This window comes from Pseudochaenichthys georgianus, chromosome 16 (assembly GCF_902827115.2).
Source record: "Pseudochaenichthys georgianus chromosome 16, fPseGeo1.2, whole genome shotgun sequence".
Lineage (NCBI taxonomy): Eukaryota > Metazoa > Chordata > Actinopteri > Perciformes > Channichthyidae > Pseudochaenichthys > Pseudochaenichthys georgianus.
The window spans coordinates 37086508-37100941 of NC_047518.2; the positions used below are offsets into that span (position 1 = coordinate 37086508).

Here is a 14434-nt window from a genome sequence, read left to right on the forward strand (position 1 = left end):
GGGAGTAAACAGTCAGCATGCACTTGGAGGAGGGAGGTCCAGAATGAGGGATCATAGAGAATGTTATTTGATGTGTGTGTGTGTGTGTGTGTGTGTGTGTGTGTGTGTGTGTGTGTGTGTGTGTGTGTGTGTGTGTGTGTGTGTGTGTGTGTGTGTGTGTGTGTGTGTGTGTGTGTGTGTGTGTGTGTGTGTGTGTGTGTGTGTGTGTGTGTGTGTGTGTGTGTGTGTGTGTGTGTGTGTGTGTGTGTGTGTGTGTGTGTGTGTGTGTGTGTGTGTGTGTGTGTGTGTGTGTGTGTGTGTGTGTGCCGGCATGCAGGATTGAGAGTGAGTGTGTGGGCGAGGGAGTAAGAGAAAGGGAGAGTAGCGCAGGGCTAGACTTAATTAAGTTTTCAGGAGGATCTTAAAAGGTCATGGCATGCCTCTGCACCCCCTCAACCCGCCCCCCCGAAATTTCACTTTCCCCCTTCTCCCTCTCCCTCCCTCACCCCGCCGATGCAACTATCCAGTCATCAGCCCCCCATCTGTGCACATTAGCCATTCATGAACACACTCATTAGGGTGGGAGTTTGAAGAGATTGTGTTCACTAGTCTGCGGCTGGAGCGTGGCGATTAATATTTCAGCGTCTCCCGTTGAGGAGCTGAGAGCAAGTTTGGCCCTCTTAGGCTAAAGAGAGAGAGAGAGAGCTTCACCCATCCCCTTTCTCCCCAATGCTCCCCCCTCCCTCCCCCTCTCTCAGACAACTTACAATGCATTGGCCCCCCTATTTATATTTATTGCACACACACACTCAGGATCTGGATGCACGTTTTCCACACACACACACGCACGCGCACACGCACACACACACGAGAGACCCTAACTCAAACTGACTTAATTGGGCTCTTTTTGTTTCAGAAAATGGAGACGGGAGGAGGGGGGAGAGAAAAGAGGGATGGAGGAGGGTTGTCTTGTGTCCCCCCCCCTTATCCTCATTCCTCTCAGTTTGACAGTAGTGTCTTTCACTCGCTGTCCTTCATTTTTCTCTCCTCACGAGCCCTGGTTACGCTCAGGTTGGGGTATCAGAGGTGTTAGAGGGGTGGTGAGTGGTGTTTTTAACCGTATATAACCACACAGAGTTCATTCAGACTCGATCAATACTCTCCCCTTGTTCATATTATACACTGCTACTTAAAGTATGAGAGTTTGAGGCAGCCGGGAGCATCGTGGGTTATCAGGCAGTCAATAAAAGAAGCTCTGCTCCTGAATACAGAAGTCACTTTGACGCTACAGCAGGAGTCGAACTCGCTTCTCAAGCATCCTGTTTCTGAGGTCAGGTCCACACTCAACGCAGATTCTTTTGAGACACATATTTTTCTCTCCAGATCTTCAAAAGCCGATTCAATCACCAACAGCCAATCTCTTTGAAAAATATTAAAATCTAGTTCTGTTATCTGGAGATGTTTTCCTTTCTCTTTCAAGGGAAGCAGTCGTTTTTTCTCATGCATGTAATTGTCATGTCATTTGCGGCATACATAAAGCATTTATAATGGGTAGCAGCTCAGATAGAACTGCAGTACCAAATTAATGACACTTTTGTGTGAAACTTTTGATACACTTTTTCAAATTCATTCTAGTTTGTGAGGAGTCTTGGGTGATGCGGCGAATACAAACACATACAAATGGATTTTCTCTACATTTTGAGTCCGTCCAAATCAAAGTGAGAAACACCTCAAGAAGCTTTTCCTTCCAAGTGTTTTCATCTGAAAACTATGATGCTCATTGCTTCGTGTATATTATCCAATGGTACTTTTGTGCTGCCACATTAAGATGATTAAAAACCAATACATTTATTGACAATTTAATTGATTTAATAAAACTTTATTATCACAGGGACATTTGTTGGCTGAGATGAGGCGCCTTCGCTGTGTTTGCAAAAGCTTGTCAATCTTACAGCAGCGTTTCCAACATCTCCGTTCACAAGTGGTGTTCATATCATTCACAATTAAAATGACTATCTTTTATCTGACAACAGAAGCTGAAGGATATGTCAATATGCATCCACGCAGAGTTTCTGTGCTTTGAAATGTAAGTCTGTATGCCAAACTTTTATAAAGTAATCTATAACGGCAAATGTAGTAAAAAAATGGAAAGCATCTTAACTCAATTTCCAATTTGCATTCTTTACAATGGACATGGCATAGGTAAAATACATAATCACAAAACAGCTTCAAGTCGGCTTTTTAATAGCTTCAATGGCTTTACGGAGGAACAGTTGCTTTGTCGTGCACTTGAATGTTCTACAGAGAAAGCATACAGTATGTACAGTGTGCTATAAGTGTTTGGCTGGATGGAGCTATTCTATTGTTTGAAAAATGGAGGCTGTATCTGAAGGTCAAGGTTGGAAAGGAGGGGGCGCAGTTAGAGGGAACTGCTTTCATGCAGCCTTAACTACTTAAGAGTGCACCACTCTTTCAAGTGGGCCCCCATGTCCACGACTCTTTCTCCTTTGTTCCGCCATCCTTCACCCACCTCTGCCCTCTCAACCTCCCCCCCCCTCCTACACATATACTCGACCCTCACTGCCAACTCCCCGCTTTTCATTCAGAGCATGCCATTCTTCATCTTCCCCGTATAGGTGTGCGAATAAGTGAGAGTCTATGGGCTGTGCGTGAGTAAGTGGGAGTCTGCGGGCTGAAGTGCTGCATGTGGGTCTGCATTCATGGGAAGCAGACGCACACTGATGGCTAATGAAGTTCCTCTGCACCTCATAGACCTATTAAACCGCTGCCCCCTACCTCTACCCACTTCACCCCCCCACCTCTCGCCTTGTTTCTCCCCCGAGGGAGAGGGTTGGCAGGGAGCGAGCCGGCTGCTATGGCAACAACAAGGAACCCTCCCTCTCCCACAGGTCTCCTTAGCAACTGGTAGCTTGGCATTGCGGTAATGAGTGTGCCCGGTGTGCCAGGCTTTGTGTCATGTTGGCATGTGTGCGCAATGTACTTGTGTGACAGAGGGAGAGAGAGTGTGTGCGCATTGGTGTGTGTGTGGAAATGTTTGTGTGGTTGTTTGGTACAGTTTGCCAATTTAGGTGAGAGTTAAAATGTGTGATGACGAAGAGATGTGGAGCCACGACTTGGTGCTGTGCCAAGAAAAACTCGTGAAGCTTATTTTATTAAAACGTAACACAAACTGGCACTTGACTGACTCTACTTATCTGTTCTTGGTGTGTGTGTGTGTGTGTGTGTGTGTGTGTGTGTGTGTGTGTGTGTGTGTGTGTGTGTGTGTGTGTGTGTGTGTGTGTGTGTGTGTGTGTGTGTGTGTGTGTGTGTGTGTGTGTGTGTGTGTGTGTGTGTGTGTGTGTGTGTGTGTGTGTGTGTGTGTGTGTGTGTGTGTGTGTTTTGCAGATGTGTGCCTGTTTGTGCATCTTTTTGCATTATTTCTCTCCTTGCCGTGATTGTGGTCATTCTTCTCTGTACTGTGAAAGCGAAACAATTAAAGGGACGATCTGATGAATTTTGCATGGCTGCCTATGAGTTTCCTGCTCTGCTGAAATTAAATTAAATGCTGAGAGTGATGTTTATTAAAGTGTGATCAGAAGTGTGCACTGACCTTTAGAATGTGGGAAATGAGATTCTCATTGTTATGAATGAGATTATGTGGCGGCAAAGTGTGAAAAAAGCCTGGGCCTGCATTGATTCCACCGACAGTTTCTTTGTATACAGCAGAGGGAGGTTTCAATATAATCGAATCCACACTGTGCCTGTTGGCTATTAAATGGGCTGATACACAAATATAGACACACAGGCGCTCGCATTAATGCAGGTTGACTTGTGCACGAGTATATCATGCAGATCTTGTAAAAATAGCTGTAAAAGCCTCTCCAGAAACGTGTTGGTCTTTAAGAAAAGCATGGCAGGCCCAGTGGAAAATGTTAGTTTGCTCCCTAGACGAGGTGTGAAGTGCGAGCAGGCGGCCGGCGCCACAGGTGGCCGAGCCCAAACACCTGTTGTGTGAATCCTCAGTGGGAGGTGCGAGCTCTTCCTACCTTGCAGGTCCAAGTAGAAAAACCACACCCTATGCGCACACCCACTCTGAGGCTCCCCCGTTTGGTGCGTGGGTGTCAGACGTGAGGCCCAGATTGTGTCCCCTTTGCGCCCACCGGAAACACTCAGCTGTCCCTGGCATCAGGCGAGCGGATTTTCCGATCCCCTGTCCGGGTCTCAGATGCTCCACTAATCTGTTAGCATCTATTTTTACCCACCAAAGCTGCAGCAGCCCTTCTCTATCCCACACCCTGCCCCCAATGCCAACCCTTCCCTTGGCGCCAGAGTGGGCACGGCTGATGACTCGCCTGCCATCGGATGCAATTAGTGCACAGTCAGGCAGGAATCCCCTACCAACTCCATTACACCCCTCTCCACAGCCACTTCCTGATCTGAGGCTAGCAGACACACTACCACACACTTGCTTTCCATTTTAAACCTTTTTATAAATGGCACTCCTGCAGTGTTGTGGAATAATAGGGTCGAATACAGAGCGCCTTTCACAGTGCTTGAATCGCTCTACTGTGCAAACTCGGTTTATTCAAGTACAATCGCAGCCGAGGAAATGCACATTTGAATTGTACCTGTTCAGATTCGTCATTGGGATCAAGGGAAAGTTCTGTCCATAATAGGACGGATATTGGGGGGAGATGATTGAGTTAACCCGGTTCACTGAAGCCTTTTTCTGTCATGATTCTTGAAGTAATCATAGCCTGAAGTTTTTGTCTCTCTCCTGTAAATCCTATTTATTCAACAAGAAATTAGAAAATGCTGCCAATCCTTAGACCCCACAGTTATACACTGAGATACAATTCTTAATCCCAGGTTTATTTCTTCTCCAACAAGAGCTGTAATGTGCCTCGCATGCCAATGCAGTCGTGACCACTGCTGTGGAGGCGATGATGGCATGTGGCAGAGAAGTAACTGTTTCTCACCTCCTAATAAAAGAGACTCCTTTTTAATCTTTTCAATTTGATTGCATTCCAAAAACAGGCCCGTCTGCCCATCTGTCTCTCTTAAAGAAGCCTCCTAAAGGGATTTTAATCATCTGACTCCGGGCTTCTCAGGCAAATGGCCACATCTCTCTTTCTCTCTCTCTTACACACATACACACAAACAATTTCCAATTTTCTTTCTTGTACTCACTGTCATAGTCTCACTTGTCTTCTCTCACTCTCTGATACACCATATCGTCTCAGCTCCATTGGGCCATATCTGTGCGGCCATTAGGCCCTTCAGTCCCTCTTCAAGTCCCCCTCAGACACACAAAATTCCCCAACCCTGTCCCTATTAATCCACATGGCTCTAAATTCTTTATTTCCCTTCAAAGAGACAACGCGAGCCGTGACATCAATCATGGAAACCGAATATTTAGCCGGCGCTAATTTCCACCAATAGCCTGGAGACAGGCTTAGCTGACAAAACTCATTCCTGTGCTGAACAAAACTACTTGTGTTGAATCCTCCCCCTCCCCCTAAACCCTCCTGCCTTCTGCACAGGCAAAAACAGCATCACAATAAACACAGTTAGTGCTTCTGTTACTCCCCCTTGATTTAGGCTTATCAAATGAATGTGTACCATAGAGGGATACCCTTTGACAATACATAATGGCTCCATTCTGCATGAAATGGTTTGGTAATACCAGTCGAGTGTGGCAAACGGCTTTACCCAGTGCCACTACAAGAACAGCTGCTGTGTTCTTAGCTGGGCAAGCGTACCACGCTGCTTCACCCTTGAGGTTGTTTGAATCGGGTGAGTGGTTTCTTTTTGCTGGTTCCCAGACCCCACTCACAGTGCTTTAGTTCGTCACTCAGTTCTGTTTGAATGAGTGCACATTCGCCACAAGATGGATCCTATAAACCATTTGACCTGTTTCATTGCCTCTCTGTGTGTGAGCATGTGTGTGGGTGTGTGAGCGGGAAAAACCCCAGCGTGGGTTCTGATGGGGGTGATAGGGGGGGATGGGGGGCATTTTGAGGGCACTCCTTTGTGTGGCGTGGATGGGCCTCTTGTGGTACCTCCATATTCCCACCCTTTACCCCCAGGCGCCTCCACCTCCTGCTGCCCCCTAAAGCACATCTACCCCCATGCCAGTCGAGTTACCCAAGATGAGCCATCGGGCCCAACATACAAACCCCTGCCCCCATACTCAAATACTCCCAATGATAATGCCTGACTGACATGAGAGGCAACAGAAGGACGCATTGGGCAACTAGCCAATATGCACAAGTGGGCACAGTCACTCAACTGACAAGCCAATGGCAGTTCAAGATTGTTGAGTGAAAAGTGGGGATATGGCATATTGAGCACCCATATTGGCCTCTATAATAGAGCTGTATTGTGAAGGCAGACAGACTTTGATGTGTGCTAAGCCGCAGCACTGATAGCCATTAAACTCCATTGATTACCAACATTAAAGGGGCCTCTCCAGCCCCTGAATCACAATGAGTTTGCATGAGAGAAGGGAGAACAATTGATTGGTATTATAAGACTTCTGAGAGCTATAAATGGTTCTTAAAGAGATTATTATGGATGAATGTGATCATCCACAAAAATTGGGCAAAAATCTGTTCGACCAAATTCACACAAAAAAATCCCGTCTGATTCTGTCTCCTTTCTTAATCAATAAAACAAAAATCCTCTTTTCTACCAGGTCCACCTGTTGTAGAAAAACATGTCAGATTTGTTAAAAAAGAGCCTGCACTTTTCAATCAATCAATCAATCAATGTTTATTTATATAGCCCAATATCACAAATGCTACATTTGTCTCAGTGGTCTTCACAGTGTGTACAGAATATCAGTATGACAATACGACACCCTCTGTCCTTAGACCCTCACATCGTACAAGGAAAAACTTCCAAAGAAAACCCAGTTTAAAGGGAAAAATGGGAGAAACCTCAGGGAGAGCAACAGAGGAGGGATCCCTCTCCCAGGACGGACAGACGTGCAATAGATGCCGTGCGTAAATTGAAAAGATAATACATTTGCAACTTTTAACCTGAGTGCAGAGAGGGCCGTCCTGCGGCTTGTTGTCCGTTGTCTAAATATCTAAATCAGCTATCAGGATTTGAAGGTCTTAATGAGAGTTGAACCCAAGCTGATTGTTTTTCCTGCAACTAATAGAAGCTCATTCACCTTAAGTGGCTTGATTTGTCCATAAACTCTTCCCCTTATCCTCTTTTAACTTGATGTCCAGGTTAACCCCTTTCAGCCTGATTGAGTTGTGTTTAGAGACTTAGAAGTCGGGTAAAAGTCCCTGATAACAAAACAAAGAAGTCAAACCTCTACTTATGAATCTGTTCTCCTCAGTATTATGGGACCATGCAATGCATCTCTCTGCATAAGCCCAGCCACCGGTTCATTCATTATTTAGAACCCTCTCCACTAGGCCCATTGTATTAAAGGGGTATGATTTGAATAGGAAGCAGCTTCCTGGACCCAGGCGTGTGATGTGTGTGTTCCTCTCTGTCATTGTATGTTTCTGTGGGCTTCATCCGTCTGCCTCAGCAAGCCAGGGGGCTGAAAGCGAATTTCCATTTTATGAATATTTAATACATAATAAAGTTTTCAATTTTATTCTATTCAATCCGCAAGGGTAGAAATGTGGCAACGCCAACCCTCAAGGACAGAACACAGGGTAAAGGTAGTTAACATCAGATGGCAAAAATCTACTAAAATGCGCACACACTAACATCAGGAATGGCTTAACACTACTTCCATAAGGGGTTTATAGCGACCCTATTTCCCACATCTTAAACTTTCATTATGCTGTACATCTATTGGATCATAGCATACCCGGCCTGCCCACTGTGTCCCTGGTGACCTGGCATGGCTCTGTGAGAGACACCCAGCTGGGAGTGCCCCTGAATCAATTTGGGATTAGCCCAGGATTGTCTGGGATTACTCGGGGATGGAGGGGGATTAGCGGTGACTGCTTGTTTCGGGGGCGTGAGGGCCATAGATGGGCCAAATTGCCCCTGACTCAGACTCATGGAACAGGAGGCGGACAGAACCACACCCACAGTTGAACCACCTGCAACCTGAGCTATTATTAGATCGTAAAACACACATGTGGTGGAAAAGTACACGACAGGAAGCCAGCAACTAATGATGACGATGATGACGATGATGCCGTGGCTGGCCACAGTCCGAAATCTCTCAAATCTCTGTGGCAGGTGGATTCATCAGATAAAGAGGATTTGGGATGATGACAAATGCCTCCAAGTTCAATGGGGCTGCTCTTCCCTCATACGGGGATAAATTGCGATTTGAATCAGACAGGTCACACAGAGTGGCAGCATGAAGTGGTTCAGCTCTCTGAAAGATGCCCCATTTACGACCGGCATGAAAGCTTACATATGTTTTAATGGCATGTACGCGACTTGATGGGGATGATTTGGAGTGGTATGATGGGTGGATGATCCAGCCGGGGTGAGACGGGGGGTTGGCGCGGCACGTAGAGAAGCCGTCAGAAGCGGGAGCGGGCATCCCCTGCGGACCTACACTGCCGAGATGAAAGGCTGTTTAGTGTTGGAGCAGCAGCATCAAACAACCGCCTCCTCTTGCATCCTTTTCCCCCATCCCCCACTCTCCCTCTCTTGACTCGCAACACAATATGATATAGTTCTGCAGTTGCACGTTTACCCGGTTGCCATGGCTACCCAATGCCGGAGGTGTCACAGCGAGATAACCCAAGGAGGCATTCACAGATCACCTAAACTCAGTGCGCCTCCCATTTATGTTTTCTCTGCCGCAATTTGATTTATTTGTTTCCCTGCCGTGCAATTCAGTGTGAATACAAATAATCCGCAACATAATGGAGATGGTAGAAGTACCCCTCAATCTGAAACAATCTTTTGTCCCAGTATATTCCCGAACCATGGGAGGTGCTTTTGATTTGATATTTTTCCTGCATGAGCGTCAAAATGCCTCACGCACAACAAAGAGCAGAATTGCAACGACAGACTCTGTTGCACACCGGGAACCTTAAGCGTTCAGCATCCTTGAGATAAATGATAGTAGAATGATAATAAAAAGACACTATATCCTACAAATTACTGAGTCGGTGACTGTACAATGCCAGTGTAGAGGATAATGGGAAAATAATTGATAACACACTGTATAACTGAAGGCACAGAGATTGAAAGCAGAAGTGGAAAATGACTGTTGTGTGCAAAGAGGTGTGTGAAATAAGAAAAATAGAAAATATATAGTGCTTCGTGACAAAGGAGAAAAGAAGATCATGATAAAGACAGAACAAGGGATAGAAAGGGAGATGGGGAGTGAAGGTAGCTGTCGGAAGGTGGGATACATCCATTAGCCTTCCTTGCTCCTGGCTCATTCTTCCAATACATCCTCCCATTCAACCTACGAGAGCAAAAGAGACAGGGCTGGCTCTAAGCCAGACTGGCACCGACTTCAAACATACAGTACGCCCAACCACAGCAGCTTACATCAGCCCGGCTGAAAGGACAAGTAGAGGAGGACAGATGGATTGATGGAAATGAAAGTGGGAGGATTGACGTACATAGGGAGAGTGTCTCATAACCGAGTCTCAGGTTGCTTCAGGTTGGTTGAGGTTGACAGGGTCGCGCTATGTGCCAGCTGCAGCTTTCCTTCATGCATGTTTATGTTTTTAAACGCACACCCAATTTCCTGACTCCAGTCGACACTGATTGCAAGGAGGGCTGTGCATACACGTCTGTGTGTTTTGTATATTTAATAATAGACGTTGAAGAGACCCGATATTTTGGCCCATTTCTCTATGACTGAGCATGTATATAGACTGAATGATTTACAAGTATATTTGTGTGCATTATTGATTTTAACGTTTGATGTCAAGAAATCATTCCACTTGAACATTTTATATGAATCTTATGCTAATGTTTCTTATATGAAGTGCTTATCTCCGAAAATTGCTTTATATACAAATGATAAGTGATGTGTATTTAATTTGATCCCTCCCTCACTGTGTGTGTCTCTCTTATCTTTCTGCAGAACTCCATCCGACACAACCTATCCCTCCACACACGTTTTATCAGGGTACAGAATGAAGGAACAGGGAAGAGTTCTTGGTGGATGCTGAACCCAGATGGAGGGAAGATGGGCAAGTCTCCCCGCCGGCGAGCGGTCTCCATGGACAACAGCACCAAATACCTAAAAAGCAAAGGCCGCGTCCGGGGCAAAAGGGTTGGCCGGCCTGGGATAGGAGCAGGGTCTGTTGTGGTTGGGCTTCAGGGCTCCCCCGACCATGGCAGCCCACCACATAAAGGCCTCCCAGCAACTGGGGGTTCATGTGGGACAGACGGAGAGTTTGATGCTTGGACGGACCTCCATTCCAGGGCGAGTTCGTCAGCGTCCACACTGAGCGGCCGTCTGTCACCCATCCTCGCAGAAGGAGAGCCAGAGGAGCCAGAGGAGAGTGGCCTGTCCTGTTCCACCTCCCCCCACCTCTACCCCTCTCCGACCAGTGCCCACTCTCCATCCAGGGGGGCCGGTAATCTCTGTCCTCCACTCGAGCAACTGCCCCAGCTAGCTAACCTGACAGGTGCCATCAGCCTGGATGAGCAACTGATGGAGGATAGTTATCATCATCATCACCCATCGCAACATCAGCAGCATTCAGCTGTTGGCAGGCATAAGCACCAAACCCCCGTCTACCACTACAGCTCGGGGGTGAAGGCTCAGAGCCCCTATGGGGCCGGCGTCTATGGTGCAACAAGCATGGGGATGCTACGCCACCACTCACCCATGCAGACCATTCAGGAGAACAAGCCGGCAAGTTTCTCTGGAACCATGCGGGCTTACTCCAGCACCAACGCCCTGCAGAGCCTGCTAACAGGGGTACCAGCTAGGCAGCAGTACTGTTCCAAGGACATGATGCTGGGACAGGAGCGGGAAAGCCATCCTATGATGGGTCAAACGAGTAATGGAGTAGGCTCCAACCTTCACAGCCACCTCCCTGGCCCCCACAATGGCCACAGCCACAATGGACCTCTTAGTCACAGCTCGGCTCATAGCCATAACAGAACTCACAGCCATACGAGTAGTCATAACCACAACAATGTCACTAACCACAACCACAACTCACCTCACAGCCTCGCTCACAACGGTCACAACCTCAACCAGAGCCATAACCACACACCGCCCCGAGCTGTGGCCCTCACCCCCCGCGGAAACAGCAATCAGCTGCAGACCTACAACCACAAAGCTCCCTTCTTGTACAGCCCCCCTTCACATGCCCACCTCCCGGCCTCCACCACCCTCCCCCCAAACCCAGCAGGTATGATCGGCATGCCCCAGGACTCCTGTCACGTGGCCGCTGCCCCACACCCCCGTCACAGCCATTACCCAGACCCACAACACCAAGGCATGACTAACGGACCATACCATCATGGCCAGGGGATTGGTAATGGTTGTGTTGGTAGCAACTACCTTGGCTATCACCAACCTCTCCCCCACGAGAGACTACCGGCGGACCTGGACATTGACATGTTCCACGGCAGCTTGGACTGCGATGTGGATTCCATCCTCCTCCATGACATTATGGACTCTGCAGAGGAGATGGACTTTAACTTTGACTGCTCCCTTGCCCAGGGGGTGGGCATCGGCATGGGTATGGGCATGGGTGTGACCATGGGCATGGGGATGGGGATGAGCGGTTTGACGGGTCCACAACAAGCCCATAGCAACCAGAGCTGGGTGCCTGGCTGAAGTCTATGAACTACCCTACTAATACCCTACCTATACCCATGAAGCACTGTGCTCAACTGTGACATTCCTGACTTGACACAGCGACTATAAGACCAACACTTCCCCCTCTTTGTTGTCTTGACAATTCTTATGTCACCCTACCCTCTTTTAATTTCCCTCCGCCCCCCCCCAGAGATCTAGCTCATGTCATGTTAGGTTTTTCTTCAGCTATACTGTGATGACAATCTCCCAGCTGTGCTTGCCCGACATCGCTTCTCATCTACCATGAGAACTGAACTCTCAATGCACTTTATTGCAAGTGGGTCACATCTCCCAGTGCAACGCGTTCTCAGAGCAGCACAGGCAGAGCTTGACATGTTTTGTAAGGTGGCTGCAGCGTTTGACGGCAACAAAGGAGGAAGTCACAAGCCCCACAAGTTTATAAAGTGACACGTCTTGGCATTGAATTAAAATTGGACTCCTCTTTTCATACGCTTTCATCTTCAGAGGTGGTGAGCACAATCTTTTTTTTTTGCCAAATATCCTTAGTGTCTTTCTGATCTTTTTTCAAAACCTTAGACGTTTCCTCGTCTTCATTAGAATTCCTTTATTAGTCCCACAGAGGGGAAATTGACATCGTTACAGCAAAGAGACAATAATGATAGAGACCAAATAAAATCAGTATTTAATAGTGGCATAGATACTAAACATTTAAAATCAAATAATAATTACACATTCCAAGTATGTAAATGTAAGTAGCAGCATTAGAAAAAATTAAGTGAGACAAGAATCAAGTTTACAAGTATAACAATCCCTCACTGTACCACATTTATAAAAACAATTAATACAATATATTGTACACCATATTTATAAGAAATCAGATCTAGAACAAGTTGACCATTTATATGCTAATGCCATTCACATCCTCAACAGATCAGCGCTGATATATACGGCTACTTACATTTAGTCCTTGGCGCTTTGACTTTATCTTGGATGTATCATTTTCTCAATGCCCTTTTGACTTTCGGTTAGAGAATATTGTCACTACATCGTTAAATGGATTCCATCATTACCAGCTAGCATGCAATTTGGTGAAAAAATGTTGTATCACCTTGTCTCACCTGGGCTTCTCGCGCCAGTTTCCCTCTCTCCCCCCGCCTGCCAGTGGAGACAAAGTGACCATTCCTCACACCAAGCCATTAATGTGGCTTGATTGAAATTCAGCATCTTGCTTTTAATCTCCAAAGTGATGCGGCAGCGATGCGTCATTATTGAGAATCTAACGCGTTGTCCTCCCATCTCTCACCCCGGCCGCTCAGGCAGCCGCTCGCGTCTTCGACTTAACGTGCCAAGAAAGCGAGACAAAACTGTGATTAACGCCGAGTCACTCTGCCTGCTGTCCTGCTCTGAGAGGGGCCAATGTCACTGTCCACTTGCCTGCTCACAGAGGGTACAAAAAGGAACAAACGGGAGACAAGGAGAGAACAAAAGTCTGTTGTTGCAGTGGAATCAATCCTTAGCCTCAGTTTCCATACTCTTTGGGCGTGTGTGTCTGAAAACAGGTAGTGTATTCGTATTGTAAATCATATCCAATCTCTGTGTTCTGTATCCCCCTTGTTCCCATGTTTCCACTGCTTATACCCTGAGCTTCAAACAGGTGCAAAGGGAGAGACTTAAGGAGAAAACAATCAGCCAATCTAAGCGGCATGAGTCTGCGTCAAGCCATCCACATCCACTTTTTGTGTGTTTATTCTGTTGTCTTGTAGTTGTTGTTGTTGTATTGTTGAATTTCTAAGGACCAACAAGGACCGCGCTTTCCATAGTGTAAGGGCGTTCAACGATAGTGCAGTATGACCTTCCAACACTCTGATACCGTGCACCCCCTCCCACACGCGCTCTCCTCAATTGTCTCTGTTTGTGAGTGGGGGGGTCTCAAGCTTGTTTCTCATTGGCCTTGAAAGAGATAGAGAAAAAAAGACCCCTATTCCCTACAGTTCCCTTAAGGAGACTCTCTGCGCTTGGTCTGCACCAAGTACGGCACACAAAGAGAAAGATGGGGGGTAAGGGCTGGGCGAGGGGTATTGTTACAGCCAAAGGTCAAGCACGGCGCAGACTTTCAGACCCATTATTGAGATAAATCCCTTTATTTCAGGGCTTTTAGTCACGCTGGTTCCAGCTAATCTCTGTGTGGAAAATGTGTGGAATTTTCTAAGTAAATGGGCCACACAAAGCAGTTATGTTAACCTATGCTACAGACATTTAGCGAAGCCCTACTATTGGAAAGAGAGCTATATATGATGTCTAATTTTCCTATATTTATTTATGAAAAAGATTGGTCTTTGTCACTCCTAAATGTGGTAGTTGTTTGAGTCAACTCCTTTTTCCTTTCTTTTATTTCTCTGTTTTTTAAAGATGTCACTCTCCCTTTGCCCCTTTTACTGACTTTTATTTTGTACAAAATCTATATATTAAGAATATTGTATAATAGTTTTTAAAAATCTCAAAATAATATCAGTTTTGTTGTCTATTTCTTTTTTAAGAGAATGTATCTCATCATCTGGTGACTGTTAAATAAATGAAATTAAAAGAAAACCTCTGTCTTTACAATTTTGTGAATCTGATCATGAATTTGTTTTTGTTCATGAGCAAAAAAAAACCTGTATGACCTTTTCCTTACAATTCAGATTTGAGTGGTTTCTCCTGAGCTGCTTGTGCTTG

General features: G+C 46.3%; 1 protein-coding gene across 1 annotated transcript in view; it reads left to right on the forward strand.

Moving 5' to 3' along the window:
• Positions 1-14158, forward strand: part of LOC117460361 (forkhead box protein O6-like) — a 30759-nt gene extending 16601 nt beyond the window's left edge. Inside the window, exon 2 of the mRNA XM_034101733.2 lies at positions 10022-14158. Within this exon, the coding sequence (XP_033957624.1) occupies positions 10022-11737 (1716 nt within the window). The 3' untranslated portion in view covers positions 11738-14158. The remainder of the gene's footprint in view (positions 1-10021) is intronic.
• The last annotated feature ends 276 nt before the right edge of the window (positions 14159-14434 follow it).